Source organism: Marmota monax, unplaced genomic scaffold (assembly GCF_021218885.2).
Source record: "Marmota monax isolate L192 unplaced genomic scaffold, Marmota_monax_Labrador192_F-V1.1 WCK01_AAM20220418_F8-fsc00038, whole genome shotgun sequence".
Classification (NCBI taxonomy): domain Eukaryota; kingdom Metazoa; phylum Chordata; class Mammalia; order Rodentia; family Sciuridae; genus Marmota; species Marmota monax.
In genome coordinates this window covers 11,419,780-11,445,522 of record NW_026692498.1, presented here as the reverse complement: position 1 = coordinate 11,445,522, position 25,743 = coordinate 11,419,780, and the positions used below count along the sequence as shown (strand labels likewise).

Below are 25,743 nucleotides of genomic sequence, written 5' to 3'. Positions count from 1 at the left end.
AGGAGGGAAGGTGCAGCCCTGGGGAAACTGGACTTGGTCCTTTGGAGAAGAAGGCTAAGGGGCCCTCAGAGTCATCTCGATGCCCGGGATGGAATGAATGTGGAATGAATGGCCAACTGCCCTCTCCTATCCACTCGTGTACTAGAGGAAGGAAGTGTTATAGGGGATCATAACAAGAGCAACTGCCAAATCCCACGTCCCAATCACTTACCATACATCATCCACAAACCCCTCAAAGCAATCCTGTATGGCCTGCCTATGGTGCCCAGAGCCCGATCAGAGCCAAAACCCAGCTGGGCTTAGAGACTTTCCCAAGGTCTCACAGGTAGTGATCCACAGAGTTGGTTCTGATTGCTGTTTTTTTTCTGTTTCCAAAGTCCCTCTTCTATGACAAAAAGGGTGTACTGAGTTTGGAGGCTGTGACACAAATGGATGGGTGCCTGGGGAAGGTGGCACCTCTTCTCCTTTCTAGATCATTCCACTTACACTTATCTCTCAAATACCCACCCCAGCTCCCAGCCCAGGGAGCAAGTTCAGCAAATGTTAATGGAATTGAACGCAGGCCAGCAACAGACTCATTTCTCAGCCTTCCAGGGGAACGTGGCGCACACGCTCTCACTTTCTCGGGCAGGCGGGGGAGTTCCAGAAATTTAACATCCCCCAGAGCCTATCGTGTTGCAGTGGTCTTACTGTCCGCTTCTTCACGGCAGAGATATGAGTTTTTCTTTACTTCTCCTTGGATTCGGTGGTAGAGGAGGGGCGAATTAAAACCCAGGCATGCGTGGAAGGTGACATGCAGGTGCACGTCCGTCCTCTGCTGTGTGACATGGTGGCAAAGTTTTAAAAGTCTGCCTTTCTTTGGCCCGAGTGACTGAAATCCTTCAGCCCTGGGACTCAGTGAGCCTTTGCCCTCTACTTCTCTGGGTCAATCAGGTGCATAGTTTTCTTTGGGTCCCCAAGCCTTTCCTAATTATAACAGAAAAGTATAAAAACAGACAAAGATCCTGTAAAATAATACCACAACCTGTAACGACTGGCTTTCCCTTTGGCCCTAAAGGGAGAGAAGTAACTCCAGCCTTTCTGGGTTTGGAGACCCCAGAGGGTATAAACTGGTCCAGTTAATGCAGTAGGTCACACGTGTGAGCAAGACTGACAGATCCAAAGAAGCCCCCAGCATAGCTGCAGTTTGTTAAGACAAAGCACAGTCAGCCCAACTGGATGTTCAAAGGCAGAACACGGTCATCCCTTCCGATCCAATCATGTTCCTGGTGTAAGCCAGCCCGACACTTCTCCCCAGTTTTAACAGAACAGCATGGTTTTTCTTCTTTGTAGTTGCCTGAGTGATTGCTCACCACCAACGACACTAAGCGAATCTCCAAACCCCTCACGACAGCATGAGCACCCTCCTGCCCAGGGCTCCTCCCCTGCTAATTCAATGGTTCTGCTAGTTCTAGATCCTTCCAAATGGTCTGTCTCTCCAGCCTCAGAATTGAAAAGAGGGATGTTAGTGACGGAGCCAGGCGTGGGAAGGTGTGGGCGCAGCTCGTGGCTAGAGGCCAGACCTCTTGTCCCTGCTGTGAGGGGCTGTGAGACAAATGCCTCCCTGGGCCCCCTGCCCTGCGGGGAGGAAGGTCTCCTAGTGGCTGCTCATCTTTGGAGTCAGGGACCTCCCTGGTGCTTGCTGGGCTGTGTTACTGGTGCTGGGGAGAGGTGGGTGATGGTTTCTAAGCTCAGGGCTGGTTGAGCACCACAGAGTCAGGAGGAGTTTGGAAGATCACCTGGGGCTGTCACCACTCCCTGCCTTCCTCCCTTGGCATGGTCACCCAAGCAGAAAACAATGTGAGTCTCTAACCAAGTGAGAGGGAATGGTTAAGAACGCAACCCTGGAACCGGACAGCCTGGGTCCAACAAAGCAAAAACAAGCGCTCTGTGCCTCAGTTTCCCCACCAGGTAGACTGACTAGGAGAATTACATTGGTTCATTCCTCTAAAGTAGTCTTTAAAGGGTTTGGTGGGTAAAATGACTGTCTAAATGCCAGCTGTCATTGCTGAGCGGGTCTGTGTCTTGGGGTCTCCCTTTTCCCTATCAGAACATGGGGAGCATCACAACGTCCTTCTCTTATCTGCATCTTAGACTTGGGATACCCAGTAGGTAACTGTTCCCATCAGGGTGGGTGGGAACTAGAATATTAGGCACCTCTGGTTGCCTCTCGAATGTCCACCTGTAGCTGGGAACGTTGGTGTAGCTGGCCACCCACTGCAACTCGGGGCCAAGGGCAGGCAGGTGTTTGGGGACTGCTTCCTGAACCAGCTGCTCCTTTGAATACCCTGAGCCTGAGCCAGGGCCTTGGGAGGCAGTTCAGCCAGGGTGCTCACAGCCTTTGTCTCCTTGCTGAAGCCACAAAAGACTGGTCTGCCTACCTGAGGTGATGGTGGTCTCCAGGTCAGCCAGAGGCTGTTAATTAAATATGTTAAAGTAATAGATATTTTACTTACCCCAATATATCAAAAATATTGTCATTTCAACATGCTACCTAGAAAACAATTACTAGTGAACCATTTTTACATTTTTTTCCCTCATTCAATCTTTACAACACAGGGTGGATTTTACCAGTGAAGTACACCTCAATTTGGACACCAGAATTTTCATTAGTGATACTCCATCTGTATTTAGATGTTAACTTTTCTCCTATGTCATTAAGAACTGTTTATACCCAGACACGGAGGCACACACCTGTAATCCCAGCAGCTCAGAAGGATAACAAGTTCAAGACCAGCCTCAGAAACTTGGCAAGGTCCTAAACAACCTGTCTCAAAATTAAAAAAATAAATAAATAACATGGACTTGGATGTGGCTCAGTGGTTAAGCACTTCTGGGCTCAATCACGGGTACTAAAATAAAGGAACTCTTTATAGTTTTCAGCAAATATTTTTAATGTGCTGTTTCCTAACCAATCCCCCAGTCACTTTTAGACAATTCTGTTGTCTCCAGGTGTGGGCTACTGTTTGGTTGCTTGTTTTGGATTTTGTTGTTTTACTATGAGAAACAACACGGCCGGAAGCTTTTGTCTCCAAAGCAAAGTGCTTCAGAGCTCTGTGCTCCCTCGTGCAGTGATTAAATGTCATCTCATCTCACCCTCACCACAAGCCTGCAACCTGGGTACACCTCTGTGGGGGCGGGTACTCGAGATTAAACCCAGGATCCACTGAGCTCCATTCCCAGCCCTTTTTATTTTTGATTTTGAGACAAGGGTCTCACTAAGTTGCTGAGGCTGGCCTCAAACTTGCGATCCTCCTGCTTCAACCTCCCAAGTGGCTAGGATCACTGGTGTGCACCACCATGCCCAGCCTCCTGGGTACCTCTTATTGGCAGCTTACAGAGGGACGACCTGAGACTCAGAGGGTTTCAATGGTTTGCCTGAGTCATGCCAGTTAGACGGGAAAAGGCATCTCAAACCATCCAATTCCAAAGTGTGATCTCCATGGAGGGGTATTTGGGCCATTTCTTTGGGATACGTTTCAGAAATGGAAATACTGGACCCAAAGGGCCTGGTTTGCTTTGCTGCAGCTCCTGTCGTTAAAGGCTGTTGACGCATGGACTTACAAACGCTCTCTGTGGATCTCCTCTTCTGGCAGGTGACACATGCCACACTTCCCACACTCGTTCTTTTTGTAGCTCCCACCTCCGTCTTTCTATAACCTCCACTCTCCCGGCCTCCTCCCCCTGCATCCACTCGGCTACCATTTATTGTGCACCTACTTGTTTCCCAGGACATCTAATGGCGCCACCCTCCTTTCTGGCACTCACCTTCCCCGAACCCCCGTGGCTGGTGTTCCCCGGGCAGTATTCCTGTGTGCCCCCAAGACACCTGAGGAACTGGCACCGGGAAGGCCAGGGGCCTCGGCTTTCTTCGGTGTCTATATACCTCCTCTCTCCCCAAGTCCCTTGCGGGAAATCCCAGGGGCCCCGGGGGAAACAGGAGACCTCAGAGCCCCATTTCCTCCGTCTCTGGACCAGGAGGCTCTTCGGTGCTCTCACTCCTGCTGTGCCCAGGCCCTTGAGCTGCCCCTTCCCTTGGGGTCTTCCTCAGACTGCCCTCGCCCAGGGTCCCGTCCAGCTCAGGGGCTTCCGCTGGGGACTGGCTTGAAGGGCTGCTCCTTCCTGGGCTGAGGGGGACCCCAGCTCCTTTCTCCTCTCCCACCCCTTCCTCTTCTTGGTCTGTCACTTTCTAAAACACAGGGCACAACTCAGCATGATTCTTAGGGACACACCAGAAACTCTTAGGCAGTGAATGAACTTAGCATTAAGTAACAGTGCGTCGTGTGGTAAAGAAAGTTCAGTGATTACCCTCGTTTCATGGTTCCTTCTGATTCTATCAAAGAACTGGTCTATTTGAGGATGACGGTGTTCCATGCCACTTCTAACATGGCTTCAGTTGTGCTATGTTTATTTTAACGCCATCTATTTTAAGCAAGCACTCTAAAACACATCTTTATGTCTGAGTAGTATTTTTGCATGTCAGCCTGTGTAACTGATTCTACATACACGAAGCCATAGCACCTGCGATTCTTCAAAGCACAGCCTTTAAAAAACTGCTTCTCTTCATCACTCTCCTCTCTGCGTCTTGCTTTCCCCACTGGACCCAACGTGAAAATCCCTCCAAGGGATCTGGGTCTGTGTCTTCCTTTATAAGAGCTGACGAGGCACCACGCTGGAAATGGACCGCACATTCCCCCACAGACAGATCTTCACTCCATTTCCAATTTTTTGTCGTTCAAAAACCTAATAATGACCATTTTTATGTCCAGGTATCTTAAGGCAGTAAAGCAAATCCACAGGTTTCTTTTCAAATAAATTTAATGCATTAAAAAAAAAATAGAACTAACTTGAGGTGTGAAACACAGGGCCAGGCAAGACGGGTAACGGGGACCAGAAGCGCCCACCTCTCCGTGCTCCTGTGTGCAGAGGCCAGGAAGGAAGGGCAGCTCAAGGTTGCTTTTGCTTGCTGTTTCAATAGCACCGGAGAACACCCAAGCCAGGCTCATGCCTTGGGAACAGGGACCGTAAAATACCTGTGACACAAAAACCAAAATGCCTGAGTAAAAACCATTTCACTAAACTGCCTTGGAGACAGCTGTCCTTGAAACTGGCAGCTGCCTGCTCTCTCTTCCCTTCAGTCAGTCAGTCAACAAACAGCACACGCTAGGGCACAGGGCTGACCCAGCCTGGGGCCCTGCCCACCTGGATTTTCTGGTCTGGAAGAACCCTTATGTGACTTAACTTATGAGAGAATGATCCTCCACACCCAGAGAGAAAAGCAGAACTGAGTTAGAGTTCCAGTACACACAAGGTCACACACAGCCATATCCTCTACTAACACACAGTCCCTCCTGCTCACACATGTGGGTGTGCACACACTGTAGCCAGCGCCACGATCTCCTGTCCCCCTCTTCCTGCACATATACGAATAATTGAAAGCTACTCGGGAGCACTGGGACTGTTGCTGTGGGAACCAGAATTCTGAAATCCCAACTTGTGGGCATCTAAATTATTGCTCTGAATATTACATTCTCTGCAGAGTTGTGCTCTGAATTCTGAGCCATTTCCCCTTCAGGGTTCAGGCTGGGCAGCCAACCAGGGAGCTAGCGAGGAAGGGCAATTAAAGCCTGATTACTTCCTGTCGGGGTGATGGAGTGGCCCCGACAGCGCTCACAGGAGGGCTGTATCTGCTGGGTGTGTGTGCACGCGCGCGCGTGTGCATGCTCATGCCCATGGGGCGTGGGTCCACGGGATGTTCTAGGTGAGGCCCTGAGAATGTGCAGTAGCATGCCCAAACCTTCTGCTTCTGCTTCTGGCCAGGCCCAGATGCCCAAGACTGTGGTAACCACTACAGCCCCAGATGTTCATAGCACAATAGAGCTTTATTCCTTCTCATACGAAACCTGGCCTGGGTCAACATCCCCCTCCACCTCCTAGTGCATCTGGAACCCAGGGCATCTCATATCCCACAAGATGAAGGAGGCTCACCTCCTCTGCCCTGCATTGGCCTGGAAGTGGACACATGTCATTCTGCCCAGATCATAATGGCCCAAACTTAAGTGTGTGACAAACAGGGAATGCACAGGGGCTCACCTGTGAGCATGTGGGCCCCTGCCACAGCCCTCCCCTCAGGCTTGCAAACTAGAACATTCTGGGCCAGAGTGGGATGAGCTCCTTGGGGACAGTTCAAATGCTGGTTCTGTTGCTTGCTACTTTGGTGGCCTCAGGTCATGCACGTATCAGTCAGGGTCCCAGCAAGAAGCAGGTAGCGCACTCAAAATACAGGAGTTTGGAGGGAGCTTATTTTATAAAAGGAGCACTTACGAAAGGTCCTGTGGTAGCCAGCAGCTAGGATCAGCTGAGCTCTTATTTCCCAGGGCCCAAGAAGATAAGACCAGAATGGTTAGGAGACCCAGGAGATGGCAGAGGAGAGGTAACCACCTTGAGAGGAGTTGTGACCTTCAGATAAGGGACAGCCTGCTCAAGGGACCAGAGTAAGGGGAATAGAAGCCACAACTTCACTCGCCTCCCTTCCTCCCTACTCTGTTGGGGCTCTCCATTGGTTGAGCCCAACAGGAGCCAAAAGGCCCAGGAAGATGCTGAGGTCAGCCTCCTGGGGCAGAATGGATCCTGGCTCTGGAGGTAGGAGAGGACTCTATCTGGCCTCCTGCTCTTACCTCCCTTGCTTCTTTGTCAAAAGTAAATGGAGACTGTATGTGAAGACCTCACGTAGGAAAGATCCTTCGCCAAGGTCAGTTTCTCAGCATCTAAAAGCACCCTGGGGTCTGTGGTTCCCAGGCCAGCATGTGCCTAAAGTCTGGTATGAAATTCTCAAATTCTCCAAACAAGAATGTTTTTCCTAAATCACTCCCATTTCCCAGCTTCTGCCGTAGGCCAGTATTTTCCAGATTGTCTCACTGTAGCCTCATGATACTTTCCTAAGTGTCACTGTCAACAAACCAGGACTGGCAAGATAGGTGAAACCACCCATCCACAGTCACACAGCCAGCAGATGGGTCTGGCCTCAAAGGCCACACCGTTCCTCCCTGCTCTACTCCCTGCCCCCCCCGCCTCCTGCCCCCCACATTTTTTAGTTGGTGCCAAGGACCACGTTCTGTCCAGAGACCTCATATAGACAGGCTCCAGAAAGTGCCACCCCCACCCCTACCCGCCATCGGGTATCTCTGCCCCCTGCTTGAGCTCACACACCCACCACGGCTGCTGCTGGTTCATTGCAGGTCTGCCGTCTCCAGGCCCTGCAGGCCAGCTCAATACCAGCAGTGCACAAAGCAAGACTTTGGAGGCAGGTGAGCAAACAATCTTGGGGGTCTGGGGAGGAGTCCGTGATCAGCTTGTTGAGACCAAGCAGGTGGACTCTTGGGGTAGTGAAAAAGGGAAGCAGACTTTTAGGTGAAGATCCCTGACTTCCAACAACACCACTCCTTCCTGGCCCAAGGGCTGGAGTCCACCATTAGACTCACTGTGAGATCTAAGGACAGTCACCAATAAGTGGCAGGCACGGGCAAGGCATGCTTTTAGCACCTTTAGGGGATTTTTTTGTTTCGAAAATAGGCTAAAATCACTCGTGGTTGGGGTGCTGGGGTGCCCCCAGATTAGCCTTGCATTTACTTAGCACGTGTTTATTAAGGGCACACTGTGTGTGGAGCACATTGGGGTACAATCCTGGGCAAAAATGGGCAGGTGGTTCCCAAAGGAAGGGCTTTGGAGTGGGAGGACCAACTTTCGCTGCAGCAGTCTATCTTCCATGTGTGACCAACTCCATGTCAGTCCTGGGGCCAACTTCAAGACAGTACCTTCAGAGTAGCTGAGGGGTCCCCTGGGAGGGGACACAAGGCCCCCACTGGGCCAGGGCCCCTGAACCTGAAGTTTGCCCTTCTTTGACAAAGGGTGTCCCTAGAGACAGTGGCAAAGGAGAAATGTTTGTAGGACTGGGTGTCTGGTTCTCTGTCACCTCAGGCCTAACCCTCCTAACCTCTAGAATCGCACTAGAGCCATCCTCCAGACTCTAAAGAAAACCAGAGAGAAGGTCAGGCTTGGAAGGGACTTGGGAGTGACCTAGCCCGGCCCCATTTTGCAGACTGGGAGGCTGAAGCCAAGAGCCCTGGGGGAGGGGTGTTGGCCAAGGTCACTCTGGGTTAGTGTCACTGCAGCTGAATTGAAAGAGGTCCCGTCTTGCATCTGACACTTCCAGGGGAGCCGCTGGGGGTCCGCCTGGTGAACGGGAGCAGCCGCTGCAACGGGACAGTGGAGGTCCTGCTCGGGAAGTCCTGGCAGCCCGTGTGCGGGGCCCTGTGGGACAGCAGCGCCTCCGAAGCTGTGTGTCGCGCCCTGGGCTGCGGCGCGGCGGGGACAGCTGCCCCGCGGGTCCTTCCGACTATGGAGGTGTCTCCTGGGTCACCCACGGGGAACACCAGCCGGGCCCCGAACGTCACGCAGGCCCTAGCGCCAGCAGTCCTGTGCAGCGGCGCTGAGTGGCGGTTCTGCCGGGTGGTGGAGCGCCCGTGCAGCGGCGACGGGTGGCTGGCCCAGCTCACCTGTGCAGGTGCGTGTGCCCACTCACACCCTCGGGCCCCACTCCTCGCGCTCTCAGTCACCACCCATCGCTCCAAACACTGGACCCAGGCCTTGCTCTGGAACCCCATGGGGAGAACCGCAGAGAGCCAAATCCGAGCAAACCCCTCCCTTGCTAGTCCTGGAAGTCACCACTTGGTCCCCCTAGGGGTGTTGCTCTCTTTACTGGGCCACCTCACACCCCTTCTTTCTAAAGACAGGATCCCTTAGCGCTGCGGCTCCCCTGCCCCAGATCCCTGGCCCAGACCCCTGGCCTGCAGCTCTGCCCACGGGTGGGCAGCCCAGAGTGGATTCCCAGTCCTGCCCTCCGGGTTGCAGCCCCTCTCCCCAGGCCCACGCCCCGCCCACACCCTCCGGCCCCTCCCTTCCTGACCCCGCCCCCTCCGCCCAAAACCTCCCACCCTCAGAGACCCGCGATTTGCGGTTGGTGGATGGAGGTAGCCCCTGCGCTGGCCGCGTGGAGATGCTGGAGCACGGCAAATGGGGGACAGTGTGCGACGACACATGGGACCTGAAGGATGCCCAAGTGGTGTGCCAGCAACTTAAATGTGGCTGGGCAGTCCAGGCCCTGCCAGGATTGCACTTCACCCCTGGCAAAGGGCCCATCCACCGAGACCAGGTGAACTGCTCAGGAACTGAGGCCTACCTGTGGGACTGCCCCGGGCTGCCAGGAGACCAGTACTGTGGCCACAAGGAAGACGCCGGCGCCGTGTGCTCAGGTCAGTGGGTCCTCAGTGGGCACATCACAGAAGGGAGTTACCCATAACACCTCGGCCTAGTGCCCAGGTTAGTGCGGGAGAGCTGGGCCCTGCTCACAGTCCAGGAGGGGAGATGGGACCCAAACAATGCAAGGAGGAGGTGACATTAGGGTGGGACTCACCCCGGGTGAGAGTCGGTCATCTGGTTTGGAGCAGGAAGGGGGACTGCAGGCAGGGAGTCCTCTGAAGAGCTATTGGGCCGTCCAGGTGAGACTCCAGGTTCTGGTCCGGCCAGTGCTGCTTATTCACATGCACGAGAATGGGGGACACACTTTTGGCAGCCAGGATCTAAAGTGCAGCATCAGGGGTCAGCCAGATGCGGGGCAGGTGAGAGGGGCCCGTCGACACAGGAGGGAGAAGACCCAGATCTGGAGGCTGGCGGGCTGCGTTCTTCTCTGCATCTGGGACCTGGAGTTTCAACCTCGAGGATCTGGACCTGACTCTGCCCCCTGCCCCTCCCCCCACAGAGCACCAGTCCTGGCGCCTGACGGGGGGCATCGACCCCTGTGAAGGGCAGGTGGAGGTGTACTTCCGAGGGGTCTGGAGCACCGTGTGTGACAGTGAGTGGTACTCCTCAGAGGCTGAGGTGCTGTGCCGGGCCCTGGGCTGTGGAACCACAGTGGAGCAACCCAAGGGACTGCCCCACTCCCTGTCAGGCAGGATGTACTACTCATGTGAAGGAAAGGAGGCCACCCTCTCTGACTGCTCCTGGCGGTTCAACAACTCCAACCTCTGCAGTCAGTCAATGGCAGCCAGGGTCCTCTGCTCAGGTATCCTCCCCCTGCGCACCCCATTCCACCACCAGATGGGCTAGGAGTGCCACCTGAATCTCTGTCCCTAAGGGCTTGCAGCCCAAGGGCCGCAGCTTAGACTGGATCAGCAGGGACCATTCCCCTACTATGCTCAAGCAGACATTGGTAGTTAATCAGGACTTTCTTTACTGCAGGTGCCCAGCTCAGTCTCAGAATCATGAGTCAAATGTGTATGAAGGCATTATTGCATGCTAAGCAGTGGTCTCCACTGAATCAAGTTGGCTCGGGAAATGAAGCCAATTTGCCATCCCAGAGCTGGTGATCATGGGAAAAGTCACCTTAGGAGACACCAGTAATAATAGCTGCAAGAGCATCTGGGCATTGCCCAGCACTCAGGAGCTCATTTTGGTCTAGCCTCATACCCAATCTATGAGGTGATATTGATCATGAGTCACAGTATCATCATCTTACGTACCATAAAGTAAAACATTTTTTTTTTATTTATATGAAATCAACTGTTGACATGCTGTCAAAAGGTAATAAGGCCATCTTCCAATTTCAAAGGTGTAAGTATGAAAAGCGAGATTGACACCTGAAGAAACATGGTGTTGGTACCCTGTGGAGCTCAGACACTTGATCACGGGTGTGATTCTGGCTCTGCTGTGTATCGGCCAGGAAGCTTAGAACAGTCCCTTAATCTCTGTGGCTTCAGTTTCCTGAATACGTGGGCGCTGCTAGGCCTTCCATGTGGTAGCTGGGAAATCAGATCATGTCCGTCAAGGGGCCTTGTAATCTCCGCTCCTATGTGGGCAGAGCTGCTCCATGGGAGTGCAGATTATGGTAATAAGGCTAACACACAAGCGTCCCATCCCCTGAAGCCCACAACTGACTAAAGACTGAATGGAAGAGGGATTTGTGGTCTGCAGCAGATTGTACAGAAAGAAGGGATGATTCTTCCGTCAGCCCCTATTCTGACCAAAGCACCTTCCCAGGGTGTAATTCATGATCCTCCTATTGCTGGGGGTGGGGGGAGGCAAGTTTCCTTAGCCATGTGTCCCCGATGAGAACACATCCTGTTCCAGGTCAGTTGTCTGTCTAGTTCAGATTCTAACACAGGACCTGGCACACAGTAGGTGCTCAGTAAATGTGTTGAGTGAATGAATGAGTGGTGCTTTCTGGCAGGTTCTCGAAGATTGCAGAATATCTCTACTCCTGAAGTCCCTGCTAGTGTTCAGCCAGCCACCATGGGTGAGTGCTGCTTCTCTTGGAAGCTCAGTTGCCTCTATGATGTGTGCGGCGTGCGTGTGCGTGCATGAGCCTGGTGGTGGACTGGTGGTTTGTCCCCCCCACCCCCACCCCCACACAATGCACTTGCCTTTCTGGGCACTGTGCTCCCCTCCCTGCCAACTAGACCACAGTTCACAGGAGTCTCCTCCCCCGACCGCTGTGACCTCCTGCTGGGCTGGAGACCCCGGGGTCCTGTAGTCCTGATGCCCTCCAGTGGGGGCACTCCTGCAGCAGCCAGGTGGTAGGCTGCTGAAGGTACCAGCCAGGGAGTGGGTCAGGTTCCAGGCACTGCGCCCAGTGCCCCGTCACCCTTATTTTCAGGCCTGTACTCCTCCTGGCAGCTCGATGGGAGCGGTCTCATAACCCTTGCACGAAGGAAGGAAGAAGCGAGGCTCAGAGGCTGAGTGACAGCCAGCGGTGTTGCCCGGGACTGGCACCCACAGTTCTAATGCCAGACCCAGGCTTGGTCTGTCTGCCAGCTGGGTGTAGCTTGGGGGGGTATCAGAGCAGACTCCTGGGGTTCAAATCCCAGCTGTGCCTCTTGCTAGCTGTGTGACATTGAGCAATTCTTAACCTCTCTGCCTCAGATCCCTGAGTACAGGGGGTGATAATCACAGTTCCCCTCCCCTAACGCTGAATTGATTCTTACCGAGCGCTAGCACAGGGCCTGCACGGGGGGAGCACTGCCAGCCGTTCTTATGATCATCTAGTGCAGGCAGACAGCCCCTGGCAGCCCTGGGCTACCCCAGAGTACCTTCCCCTCCCGCCTGGGTCCCCCTCGCCATCTCAGACACCCCAGACAGGGCTCATGGAGAGAGCAGAGGGGCAGAGTCCTGCTGGAGGCCCTGGTGGTGGGCGAGGGGCACAGGAGGGAGTGAGATGCTGGGAACTGCACAGGCTGCAGGGGGCACCTGCGGACCCCCAGCACTCCTGAGGTCGGGGGGGGGGCACGCCTCCTCTAAAGAGCAGAGAGAGCAGCCTCCCAGGTCCATGCCCCCAGGACAGCCCTGACCCTGATCCATCAGCTCATCTCCCTGAAGCCCCCACTGCCACACAGCAGACCGACAGGGAAGGAGAAGTGAGGGCAGGTGAATCCCAGGCACAGAAGGGAGATCCAGCTTTCCTGGTGGTTTGGTCACGGCCAGGGGCGGCTCAGTCACCTCTCCGGGAAGTCAGCCTTGGTTGCCCCCACAAAGAATAAGGTGGTCCTTGTAGGGCCTCATGTCCCCAAGTTCTCTGTCCTTACCTCCATCACAGCACACGTCTCACTATGTGGGACTGGATCTCCTGTTGATCTCCCTCTAGAGAGCCCTAAGGAGATCTAGACAGCCTCCCGAGGCTTTTAACACTGGTGTCTTAACTGCCATCCCCGGGATTCAATGCCTGGTACGCAGTGGGTGCTCAATAATTAATTGTCTATTGAGCAAAGACTAAGGACCAAAGTCTCGAAGAGAGTGTCACCGGAGGAAAGTTTTGGGCAATAAATTCATTTAGTCAATTATTCATTAATATGCATGTATTGAGCAACTACTGTATACCAGGCACTTAAAGGGAGGAGAAAGTTAGGTGGAAAGGGAGGTGGCTCTGCTGTGGGGAAAACGGAGAGGCAGGTAGAAGGGTGGAGAGTCGCCTGGGCCGCTCCTTTCTCGCTCTGAATGGAGCCCTATTTCTAGGGTCGTCTGTGACAGTGAAGGTGGAGGACTGGGGGTCCCGGGAGCTGACGCTCCTCATCCCCTGCATCCTCCTGGCAGTTCTCCTCCTTGTCTCCCTTATCTGCATGGCTGTCGTCCTCTTGAGAGTTAAAGGAAAATACGGTAGGTGGCTCGCAGCAGGGCACAGCAGGCCTCAAGTGTGGCCCTCCCAGGGGCACAGGAGCCTCCGAGGGACCCCAGCAGGAGTGGCATGATCCAGCAATGGCCACCCAGACCCGCCCCTGGGGAGCTCCTCCTGGTGATGGGAAGGATTTTCCCAGCATGCCTAGAGGAAGCGGCAGACCAGATGGGGGTGTGTGTGTGTGTGTGTGTGTGTGTGCACGTGTGTGCGGGTGTGTGCGCGCCTGTGAACAGGTATGTGTGTGCCTCTGTACTGGTGTGTGCAGGGAGCACGAGGAGGAGGTGTCTCACTGAGACCAGAACCTGGAAGTCTGAGAGAGGGCAAAAAATGACGTGTAGACTCTCTGCCCGCCCTCCCTCAGCCCTCCCTGTTCCAGCGAACCAGCAGCACCTTCCCACCACCATCCCAGCAGGGAGCAATAGCTATCAAGCGGTCCCCATCACCATCCCCAAAGAAGAAGGTAGGCTGTCACCCACCTGGTGGGGCGGGGGGACAGAAAGGGTCGACTTTCTGGTAGGTCGGTACCACCCAGGTCTAAGCAGGGCCTGGCTGGGAGGAGACCTGGGCAGGTCAAGTCCCTCTCTGGCTTGGAGGACAGATGACATGCCAGTCCAGTCCTCCTGGGACTCCGGGCTTTCCAGTTCTGGATAAACGTGGGCCACGGACACTTGGGATCGTGGTTCTCAGAGGGAACCTCTGCTTTACTAATTAGCTCGTCCCTTTGTGATACTGGCACCTCCTGCACTATCCTGCCCCAGCAGCCGCCCTGCAGAGCCCCATCTAGATTCTCCGGGGACATGATTGTATTTCATATTTTCTGACTAAAGACGATCGGATCAGTTGTCTCGATTAATTGGATCAATTACCCCTTGAAAGGCTTGCACAGGAGTTTGAGTTGAATCATTTGCATTCTGAGCAGATCCGATCACCTTAATTTGGGAAGCGTTCAATGCCATGGAAAGCAATAGAAAACTCAGCCAAATATTAGGAAGACGATTTGCACGCAGTATCCATGTATTTGAGAGGAGGCTATAATAGAGCATGGCACACGCTGAGCCAGGGAGCCTCACGGAATAGTACCACCTATAATTTAGAACCAGGTCGCCTGCTTCCCTGGGCAGGGGGAGAACCTCTCTGTGCCTCAGTTTCTTCAGCTATAAAATGGGGATGGTAATATCCCTATTTTGCTGAGTTACTATGAGGGTTAAATGAGCTCATGTTTGTACATGTTAAATATGTTAAAATAGTGCCTGGCACATGGTATTAGCTAAATTAATAAAAGCCGTTTAGTTCTCCATATTTGACATGGAGGAGGACCTTGGCAATCAGGGTGGAGGGTCCTGTACAAAATGGACCACCTGGTGCTCTTCCTGCCACCCATGCTCTGGGCACCCCCATGTCCTCCTGCCCACCGCATTGTCTGTCCTCCACCCCGGGCCCTGCTCTGTTCTCTCCCCAGTTCCCAAGCTGCCCATCCAAGTCCGGGTCCCGCCCCCCGAGGACTCGAACTCCAGCTCGGACTCCGACTATGAGCACTATGACTTCAGCTCCCAGCCTCCCGTGGCCCTGACCACCTTCTACAGTGAGTGCAGGGCCACCCGGCCGCCTCAGGGAGAAGCCCCAGCTGATCTGGGACCTTCGACAGGCGTGGCTGGGGCAGAACCGCCCTCATTACCACCACCACCACCACCCCGCCCCCGCTGTGACTGTCAGTGGCCCTACATTCAGGTTTTCAATGCCTGTGACCCCGGAGGGACTTGAATCCCACCCCTGTCTCTGGCCCGAAGGGTCTCAACGCCACAACCAGGCCCTGGACATTCCCCTGAGGGCTGCGTCTGTATGAAGAGTGGGAGGTGCAGGCGGGGGACGCTGGGATGCCCCTCTGGCCTGCCTGACCCCCTCACCCTCTCAGCACCCACAGCAGGGCCAAGGTGGTGCTGGGGATGGGTGGACCAGAGGACCCCACAGGTCTTGAAGACTCACGTGGAAGCTTGTTAGACATTCCCAGCCAGACTCGCTTCTGCTGTTGAGTTGCAATGAGAGTTTGTCTGTGTACCACAGAGACCCCCATAGGACAGGGCCCTGAGAAGTGGGTGGCTTTCCAGCTGCTCGGCAGTCCCTAAGATGTCACTCCTGTCCCCACTGTCCCCTTGGCCACATTCACATGGCAGCCTACATGAAAAGCAAGGTAGACTTCCAGGAGTCGCACCCTCTGTGCCCAGGCTGAGACTGCGGGCTGCAAGACAGGCAGGCACTGGCCACCACCCCGCCAGCATGTGTCCGGACCCAGGCCAGAGGGAGAAGGCGGCAGGGGAGCGGGCAGCCAGCCCCGCCCGCCTGCTGGCTTGGCCTCCAGGGAAGGGGTGGGAGGTGCCACGTCTGGGAGCCCCAGGAACGAGTCCTCAGGACCCGGCACTCTGAGCTCAGGCTCGTAGGACACACGCAGAGTCCCCAATCCTGTGACACTGGGACTAAAGTCAGTGGTGCTGGATTCCAGGACTGGCTCCTGGTCCTGGGTGTTCAAGACCGAATCTCCGTCCGTCTGTCCGTCTCACTCTGAAACCTGAAGGTGCCCCAGGGTCTGTGACAGGATTCTAGCTCATAGGCTTCTGCTGGGGACAGGTTCCTCCCAGGGCCCCATCAGTCCGTTTCTGGAGCCACCAGGTCCCAGGGGGAAACCCAGGCTCGACTTTTCCCTAAGTGGTGGGAGGCGCAGGGCACTCGGGCCTCTGGCCAGAAGCCGCCTGTCTCGGGGCTGGCTCCGGCCCTGGACTGAGGTCAGATGTCGGCCTGGACCAGGGCAGGGGCTGGAGCCCTGCAGGAAAGGCCGACGCCTCTCTCCCTGTGCTGTCCCCCCAGAGAACCCCAGCCTCCTCCCAGGCCCCGAGACAGGGAGGTGAGCCTTACCCCTCCCCACTGCCACCTCTGCTTTTTGCAGATTCCCAGAGGCACCGGGTCACGGAGGAGGAGGCCCAGCAAAGCAGGTTCCGGATGCCCCCTTTAGAGGAAGGTGAGTCTGGGTGGGAGTCGTGGTGAGGTGGTGGGTGGGACGCCAACCTGGCCTCAGCCTCAGCAGCTCAGCTCAGCTTGAGACACACGGGCAGCAACCTCCCTCCATGAAGGGGCCCTGACTTTAACCATTCCTATAGGCAGTAAGTTCTTTCTGGAGTCTCACTTAAGGCCCTCTTAGTATGTTGCTTCCTCTTTCCTCATCATTCTCTCTCTACCGACGCAGGGGCTGAGGAGCTGCATGTTTCCCACGCCCCAGCAGCCATCCCCGGACACCACATTGCAGACCGTCCGTCTCTGGTCCCCCAGTTTCACCCAAGGATCAACAGTGGGTCCAGCACATCTTCTGGGGAGGATTACTGCAACAGCCCCAGCACCAAGCCACCTCCGTGGAATCCCCAGGGGTTTTCTTCAGAGAGGAGCCCCTTCCAGGAGCAGCCCCCCAACTTGGAGCTTGCTGGGTCCCAGGCAACTTTTGCAGGTAGCTGTGTGTCCCCCTGTCTTGCATCCTGTAGCCAGCCTGGCTAGAGGAGGCATAGAGTTGGGAACCCTGAACCAGGCCAAGTTCAGGATTCCAGTTCCAGATCAGCAGCGATTTGCTGTGTTACCTTGGACAAGTGTCCTTCCCACTCTGGGCCTTCATTTCCTCACTTGTCACAGTGGGGTCTTGGCACTCCGGAGGGCCTCCCAGCTCCAGCAGTTCAAGAGCTGGCTGTGTCCTGGCAGAGGGTCACTGGTCCTGTGGATCCCAGCAGGGCCCTCGGCTGACGACAGCTCCAGCACCTCATCTGGCGGAGAGTGGTACCAGAACTTCCAGCCGCCACCTCAGCTCCCCTCGGTGGAACAGCTCGAGTGCCCAGGTGCTGGGCAGGGGGAGAGATCCTGGGAGAGGGGACGGAGAGTGACTGGGGAGTGAATGAGCTGGGCGGGGCGGGCTCTGGATTCACCGGATCCATCAGCCCAAGGGGGAAAGGGAGGAAGGCGGGGGAAAGAGAGGGGTGAGAAAGGGCAGATCCGCAGTGAATGAGAGGCTTGTTGAGTGAGCTCCTTTTAAGGCCCGGATTCAGGCAGAAGCAGCAGGTCGGCCCCTGGGGGGAGCCTGCCTGGACCCCAGCCTCAATAGACAGGCAAGGCTCTGCCCACGGCCACACCCTGGCCCCTGAGCTGCAGTGAGGGCGCGGTCCACTCCTGCTGACTTGAGCCTCCTGGCCCCACAGGGACCCACAACCCCCAACGGGACTCCACCGACCAGGAAGACTATGATGACATCGGAGCTGCCTAGACTGGGTCCAGCCCGGCTCCAGGGAGGGCCCCTCTCGGCCCTCCTGCTCCCCTCTCCCTGCCTTCCATCAATCCCAGGGGTCAAGGCCTTCCCTGGGGAGGTGGAAGGGAATGCCCCGGAACCCCGCAGTCTCCGTCCATCCAGCAGACTGCCCACACGGCCCCAAACAGTAGCCCCTGATGGGGGCGGCCCCGGAGGGTGGGCTCCCTCTCAGGGTGAACAAGCAGGGCTTGGGCCATCTCTCTGCAGCTGCTGGAGGGTGGTGCTGGGTGATCCTAAAGCCCCTGCCACCCTTGGGTGTCGGGGCATTGATTTCCTGAGCCTCAGGTAGCTCAGAGGTACTAAGAGTGGCAGAAAGGGCTCATCCTGATGCCACCCAGAGAGGCCCTGACTGGGATGGCTGAGCACAGCACCTGAGAGGTGGGTGCCAGCCACACACACTGGCTGAGCCAGGCCCTCACTCGCTGTGGTCACTGCACTGTTCCGCCAGCCGTCAGCAAGCAGGATGACCATGCGTCCCACCTAAGAGCCAGGGCCCTGGGCCAGTCCTGCCTCTGAGACTACCACGGACCCAGACGGTTCTGCTGTGCCCATCCCTGGACAGCTGATCCTTATTCTGAGTTTCTTATGGTTTATGAGAACTTGGGGGCCCAGTCCCCATGGGGGAGGGGAACAGAGATGATTTTCAGGAAGGGCCCAGAGACTGCACCAAGCCCCGGGTGAACCAGAGAATATGCAGCGCCCCGGCTGAGAGCCACACGTGTCCAGGCAGCCTGGAGAGGCTCAGCCAGGCCTTTGGCGTCCTGTGCTGATGATCCTGAGATTAAACTGAAATGCTGAATGAAACCAGGACGTGGAGTGACGAGTCCTTGACCTTGGCCAGGCCCAACTATGTGCGTGGGAGCATGTGTGTGTGCGTGGGGTCACCGCAGATCAGGAGAGGCGAGCTGGGGCCTTTATCTAGAGAGTGTCCAGGGGACACCAGCGAGAGCCGGAGGAAGACAGAGGGAAGGACAGAGAAAGTGTTCTTGAACGGGCTGATGTTGTGGGCAAGTGCCCGGCTGAGTACCGGGTCTTAGGACTGTCCCCCCAAGGGCAAGGGAGCTGTCCCAGCTCCACCTCTGCCTGCCGTTGGCTTAGGGGCCACCAACCCCCTCACGCCCACCCCCAGTACCCCCCAGCTGCCGGGTATGAGGTGAGCTGAGCCTGCTCCAGGGCCCAGAGGCACTGCCACCGGCAGAAGGCACACCTTCTAGGGCGACGGTGCCGGTGGGGGGAGGGTGCTCTGCGCAGTGGGTGTTGGGTGCGGGCCAAGCAAGAGGCAGCTGTTGACCATTTAAGCAACGACGACGATGTGTGAGTGAGCTGGAAACCCTCGGTGGCCCGGCACCGTGGAGGATGTTTGGGAGGGACACAGGTGCCGTGCTGAAAGAGTCCCCCTGCGTCCCTGGCAAGCTGCGGGGTTGGTGTCTGGCCAAGGGACTGCACACGGCCCAGGAGGGGTGGAGCTGGGCTGGTGGGGACAGGACTGCAGCCCTCTGTCCACTCAGGGGGTGTGATCCCGGCCAGCAGCGGGGATGGAGGGGACAGGGCCAAGGATGAGGGCGCTGGGCAGCGGGGCGGGGCCTGCCTTCCGTTTGGGTCCCCGGGGTGGAGAGAAGGCAGGCGCTCCCCAGGGCAACCGTCACAGGATGCGGTTTCCTCTGCTGGGCCCCCCTGGGCCAGCGGGGGATTCCTAGGGGAGGAGCCACGGCTGCGGTGGGCGGGGCCGGTCTCCCGCGGAGGAGCCCGGGTGAAAACCTGTTGTGTTAGGCAACCGGGTTCAATGCCCTGCTCCCGCCTGTCCTGGCTGTGTGTCCTCGGGCAAGCCACACAACATCTCTGAGTCTCTCCTTGCTGCACATTTGTCTAGAGGGGTGCACAGCAGGAGAGCGCAACTCCAGGTGGTGGAGAGGGTCAGAAGTTTGAGAATGAGTGTCCCCTCTCATTGGTAGACCAATGGCGATGAGCGAGAGATCTCCTTAAAAGGAGGAAGGGGAGGGAAAGAGAGACACGCTGAGGTTTGGAGGCAGAGTGACTTGTCCAGGTCACTGAGTTAATAGCAGAGTCCCAGTTCTGCCCTGTCCCCACCCTCAGAAGGACCTCAAAAACCTTTGGGTTCACTTCTCCCACCTCCCCAGAGCTGCCCGCCTCAGCAGAGACACCCCCAGGCACACAGTGCCAGAGAAGGACAAACCCTGACACATGTCCCCTGCCCCTCCACTCCCTCGACAGCCTGGGGACACAGGGTGAGGCGGGGTAAGGGAACTGAGGTCCAGAGGGTGACCACAAGGCCTACGGAAGATGATGAGATAGGAATTTGGGACTAGAAGGACAGACTGAGTCTCAAAGGAAGTGCCCCCAAAGTGTTAAAATCAGGAAACACCAGCGAACCTCTGAAATGCAGAACACGCCCACAAACCATGGCCACTCCTGAGCGGCAAGCCCTTGGCCCTGACCTTGACCCATGCCCTTAGAACATGAGGGCACCAGGCAAGTGCCGGGAAAACTGGCCAGAAGCTATGCAGCTCCGTCCGGGCTCCACTTCCAGTCCACCCTAGCAACTTCCCTCTGTGACCGGTCAACAGCCCCTGCGCGCCTCCCTCTGGACCTGGCCCACTCTCCCTGGGGACCACCTACTTTCCTAAGTGAACCTCGATGCCCTCGGCTGCCTGGGGCTGAAGTCTCCCCCCACATACGCCAAGAACCAGCTGTTCCCGAGTCTAGTCCCCGCCTCTCAAGTCCCAGCCCCTCTTTGGAGACATCTCCTCTCCTGGGACAGCGATGGGCGCTGCACCCAGAAAGACCCTTCCCCATCTCCTCGACCTGCTCCTGAGTGAACCAGCATGTGCCAGGCAGAGCCGGGACTGGGAAACCCAGATACGTGGCGTCCCGTAGGCTCTGACTGACACTGGGAGCTGCCGGCTGGCAGGGGAGCTGAGAAGCGAGCAGGTGGCTCTTCTGCTCCCTCAGGAGCCCCCAAGGATCAGGATGCCTCAAGAACCCGGGGGAGGAAACGCACAGGTTCAGGTTACGTGAACCTGGCAGGTGAATCCCTGCTGTGGGAATGGGCAATATCCCAGCTGTGAGCTCACCCAGCCCTGCTAGTCCAGGGAGAGAAGGAGGTTCCAGGGAAGCACTGGCCCGACTGGAGCTGGGGGTGGCCAATCCAGAAAGGGTCACCCTGGGAGGCCATGCCTGAGCTGGTCCTGCAGGCTGAACAGGCAGTAGTGACCCAAGCTGAGAGGGAGGCGTTCCAAGCCAGCGGGAGTGATGAGCTCAAGACGGCAAGAACTGAGGCTGGGGACAGTCAATTCTTATACCAACCCTGTTTTGAAAGCCATAGAACTAAGGCTCAGAGGGGGTAAGTAAAACACCCAAGGTCACACAGCTCAAGATTTAAATACAGGACATCTAACTTCAGAATCTGAGCACTGACTTTGCCTCTTCTGGTGGAAACTTGTTCCTGTCCCTGCGGCATTAGAGCCATGCTGAGGGGCCCAGCCAGAGCCCCAGCCTATCTATTTGGAGACAGCGGCCTATCTGTCTACCAATAGCACAGCCCCACGGTGCACTCTGGGATGTGGGGCTTGGGGTCACGACCTGGGTACCCACACAGAGCCAGACTCTGTGCTGAGCCCTGAGGGCACAGAGAGGAATGAAGCCTGGCTCTTACCTTTGGGGAGTTTACAATCTGGAGGGGACTGACAGAGATGGATGACTGCAGTATGTCACCACAGATTGGTGGTGGAGGTGACAGTGATCAGGTAGGTTGCCTTTACCATGTGCCCGGCAGGCATTATGTCATAAGGGCACTCTGAGAAGGTATCATCTCCTCTCTTTATAAATAAGTCAACTGAGTCCCAGAGAAGTTAAGCAACTAGCCAGAAGCCACACAGCTTGGTGGGAAGCATCACTTTTCTACCTAGTTCAGAAACCCAAATGTGAAGCACTGCATGGCATAGTGAGGGTGCATCATGGGCACATTGAACCCACACGAACTTTGGTGTCTGCTCAGCAGCAAACAGAAAAGAGCCACTGAGGACACCACTCCTCCCCGTGGAGCCTCCTGCCCTGTCTCTCCTCTCCTCCCCTGCCGTCCCTCCCTCCCTCTTTTTAAGTGGGAAATACTCCACAGGGGCTCAAACCTGCAACACCAAGGACCCACAGCAGGATGCTCTCGTCCTCACCCCCTCCCTACCCTACCCTTCCCTTCCCCTGCCCCACCGCACTCCAGTAAATGCATTGGCTGATTTACAAACAGGCTTGCACACCTCTGCTGTCCCTCTTTCCTATTAAAAACACAGGGTTGTGTCCACACACTCAGGCTCAGAGAACTTCCTCCGGATCCTGAAGAGTAACGTCAATGTGTTCAAGGTCCATCCCACGTGCCGTGCCGCTCCGCTCAAGCCCGTAGGACCTCCACAGCAGACGGGGCTCCACCACGTGGTGCCGGAGGTTGTGCCGTCAGAGGGGAAGGTGTGACGAAAGGGGGGACACTGGCAAGCCATTGAAGGGTGCGCAGAGTTTGCTGGATGGAGCGTGAAGGACGTTCTCAGGGACTCTCACGTCAACCTAGCAGCACTGTGAGACAGTCCTGCCACCTTTCTTCCCACACACACCTCTCCTCCAGCCCCGTCACTCCCCAATTTCTGGGGGACATCTATCAAGGATCCTGAGAACTGTGAGGACTCCATAAACCATCTTGTGACCACCAGACCCACGCCGACCCCTCGTGCCTTCCGGGACCCTCCCCTCCCCGAGTCTCCTTTCACAGAGGAGCCGGGAGTGGGCCCGGGGCTTTGGCGCTCAGGTGGCCGCACTCTCATCCAGCATCTCCGCTTCTCTGGGTGAACCTCTGGCTCCCGACTGGCACGTCCTCAAACTCGTCTCTGTGACGTTTGTCATGGAACCCACTCATCCCGAGTTGAGGTCCCCATCTCAGGAACTCCCTCTGTGACACAGGATGGTGCTCATTGCCGGAGCCCGGGAGAAAGGGTACGGGAGAGAAGGACCCGGGCACTGGGGAGTGACGAGCAGTTTCTGGGGCAGGGGAGTGACCTGCTAGGACAAAGCTCTTTTCATGAAGCAGTGTGAGGGGCAGGAGCCTGAGGAACAGAGGCCAGATTGGAGGTGGCCACGGAGCACAGATGGCCACGGGGCACAGGTGGCCATGGGGCACAGGTGGCCACAGAGCACAGGTGGCCATGGGGCACAGGTGGCCACGGAGCACAGGTGGCCATGGGGCACAGGTGGCCACGGAGCACAGGTGGCCACAGAGCACAGGTGGCCATGGGGCACAGGTGGCCACGGAGCACAGGTGGCCATGGGGCACAGGTGGCCAGGACTGGGGATGAGATGAGGGACGGGTTAGTGAAGGCTCCCAGGATGCAGAGTGCAGACAGATGACTTCCCAGCATGCAGCCTCCAGCCCTGGGGGAGGGGATGGCGGTGACATTAATAGCAGCAGCTGCCGTCCCAGTCCTCGCTCCACTTCAGATGGGAGCACGGCATGGACACCAGCCTTGTGTGATCCCATCTTACAGCTGAGGAAACCGAGGCTCGGAGTCTCCCCCTTCATCGTGGAGGAAGGACCACAGCTCCCCGCGAGGGTGGGACGGGCCCACGGAGCTCTTGCCCTGCCTGCTGACTGCATGCCCTGCTGGGCAGCCATGTGCCCTGCCGCAGGCCCCGTGGTTCCCCTGCACCCCCAGATGCCTGGAGAGCCCCAGGAGCTCTGGGGGATGGGGGGAGAGCCCAGGCCCGGGCTCCCCTTCCCCGTCCTGCTGGTACCCATCCCTGTCCCTGGAGACCTCACCTGCAAGGTACACCTGCCGTGCTCCACCCCCTCCCCATCTCCCATCTGTGGTTTCCTCTTCCTCTCAGAGACTCCCTGGACAGCTCTGGAGGTGGGCAGAGGAGATGGGCACCTGCGTGTCCGCTCAGGGGGCCCCTCTGGGCCGCCTGGCCTGCTGAGGATGGGACGGGGTCTCCAGAGCAGGGCGGTGCAGGGGAGCCCCGTGAAGGGAGAGCTGAGTTCAGAGTCGCCTCAGTGGAAAGTTCATCTCCCACCACATCCTTCAGCTGTTTACCAGCTCGACGGGGCTCTGCATCCTGACATGAAAAGAGGCTCACCCTCGCCGTCATCATGGAGGAAGGACCAAAATAGCAACCAAAGAAGATAGCAGAGACGGGCGGGGGAGGGAGAGGAGGGAAGGGGATCCGAGCAGACAAGGGAAAGGATGGGCAGCAGGGCCTGAGGAAGCCCTGTGTCCACCCCTGTGTCCATCTCCACCTGTGTCCACCCCTGTGTCCATCTCCACCTGTGTCCACCCCTGTGTCCACCCCCGTGTCCAGCCCCTGTGTCCACCCCCACCTGTGTCCACCCCCGTGTCCAGCCCCTGTGTCCACCCCCATGTCTACCCCAACCTGTGTCCACCCCGTGTCCACCCCCACCTGTGTCCACCCCCACCTGTGTCCACCCCTGTGTCCATCTCCACCTGTGTCCACCCCTGTGTCCACCCCCACCTGTGTCCACCCCCTGTGTCCACCCCACCTGTGTCCACCCCCGTGTCCAGCCCCTGTGTCCACCCCCATGTCTACCCCAACCTGTGTCCACCCCCACCTGTGTCCACCCCCACCTGTGTCCACCGCCTTCTGAGCCTGAGAAGTGGCCGCAGGGTGGGGGTGGGATGGGCAGGAGGGGGTGGGGACGCTTTCCTGGGGAGGGAATCCAGCCCCCCAGGATGGCAGCCAGTCCTGCTCTCTTTCCAGGCCACCACACCTCCAAATGGCCACCCCCTAAGTCAAAGGAGTAGGGCACCTGTGCCCTGGGGCAGGGACCCTGCTGAGAAGTATTTGGTCCCGAAGGACCAGCTCAGGAGCATTCCCCTGCCTCCGAGTGCCCTGCCCTGGAGCCCTGGCTGGCCTCACTGCCCACACCTTGACCCCCTCACACAGCTGGAGAAGGAAAATGACCCACGTCCACACTCGCCCGGGGCCACCCAGTTCCCTCTTCCAGAATCCATCGCCCTGACCCCGCTCCAAGCCTCCGCTCCTGGCGTCCAGGCGGGTCCAGGTGGCTCTCATCCGACAGAAGACCCTCAAGCAGCCCCCCAACTCTCCTGAATGTCGAGGACACAGAGACGTCCTTTGCCATGTGACCATGACAGTCACCCTCCACTCCCCAGTGCCTGAAGGTCCTGCAGCTAGCTCTGCCCTTCCTGTTTTGGCCCCCGTTCCTCCCACCTGCTGGACAACCCAAAAAGGTGGGGCAAGTGCTGCAGCATAGGACAGAGAGCACCTGCCCCCAATAATTGCAGCCCCAGCACGGGATCTGTCTCTGGCAGGGGCCCCACGAGAACTCAGGCTCAAGCTCACCCTCTGGCAGGATTCTCAAGCCCTTCAGAGGGCCCGCTGAGCCTGGTGCAGTGGCACACGCCTGTAATCCCAGCGACTCAGGAGGCTGAGGCAGGAGGATGGTAACCTGAAGGCCAGCCTTGAACACTTAGAGATCTTTTCTCAAAAATACAACTGAAACAGCTTGGGCTGTAACTCAGTGATCAAGTGCCCCAGGGTCCATCCCAGTTCCAGAGGGTCGGGGAAGAGGGCCCTTCTGGGTTCTAGAGCCAGGCAAGGCTACCCACCATGGCCTCTGTCCCCAGGCCACCTGCCCTGGGGAGAGGTAGTCCAGGCCACAGTAGCCAGGCCCCTGTGCTCATGTTGAGGCTCCTTGGCTGCGGGAACTCTCAAGGGTGGGGGTGATGACTCTGGAGCCCTGCCCCATAATGACCCCGAGAGCCCACCCTTTGTTCCAGCTCACTGGTGTCCCCACTTGTCCCCGCCCCCTGGACAGGCTTTCCTCTCTGTCAAGGTTATCCGGCACCTGCAGCTGGGACTTACAGGCACCTCCTTGCACAAGCACATCTCCTCCCAGGCCCCAACAGCACCCAGAGGAGAGCCCAGCACCCTCCTCTGCTGGGTGAGATGAGCCCCCACCCAGGCCTGGGACAGTCCTCAACTCATTGCCTTAGCCCTGGACCGTGTCTTCTTTTCGTTACGTGGTTTTTCTTTCAATAGAGATACTGAAATAACTCGGGGTCAGCAACGCCCCAACTTGCCTGAACATCCAATTACAGTGACATTCTTTGTC

At 56.9% G+C, this 25,743-nt stretch overlaps 1 protein-coding gene across 8 annotated transcripts in view; it reads left to right on the top strand.

Annotated features, from left to right (window-relative positions):
- The window catches only part of Cd6 (CD6 molecule), a 36,988-nt gene extending 18,587 nt beyond the window's left edge, over positions 1-18,401 (top strand). Inside the window, exons 2-13 of one of the 8 annotated variants that reach the window (XM_046445632.2) lie at positions 7,278-7,346; positions 8,252-8,602; positions 9,039-9,350; positions 9,857-10,159; positions 11,324-11,389; positions 13,117-13,242; positions 13,623-13,721; positions 14,721-14,843; positions 16,200-16,271; positions 16,497-16,751; positions 17,023-17,130; positions 17,488-18,401. In XM_046445632.2, the coding sequence (XP_046301588.1) occupies positions 7,278-7,346; positions 8,252-8,602; positions 9,039-9,350; positions 9,857-10,159; positions 11,324-11,389; positions 13,117-13,242; positions 13,623-13,721; positions 14,721-14,843; positions 16,200-16,271; positions 16,497-16,751; positions 17,023-17,130; positions 17,488-17,552 (1,949 nt within the window). In that variant the 3' untranslated portion in view covers positions 17,553-18,401. Of the gene's footprint in view, positions 1-7,277; positions 7,347-8,251; positions 8,603-9,038; positions 9,351-9,856; positions 10,160-11,323; positions 11,390-13,101; positions 13,243-13,622; positions 13,722-14,720; positions 14,844-16,199; positions 16,272-16,496; positions 16,752-17,022; positions 17,131-17,487 lie in introns of all 8 variants that reach the window. The other 7 variants (XM_046445631.2, XM_046445630.2, XM_046445637.2 and 4 more) reach the window with 7 other exon arrangements.
- The last annotated feature ends 7,342 nt before the right edge of the window (positions 18,402-25,743 follow it).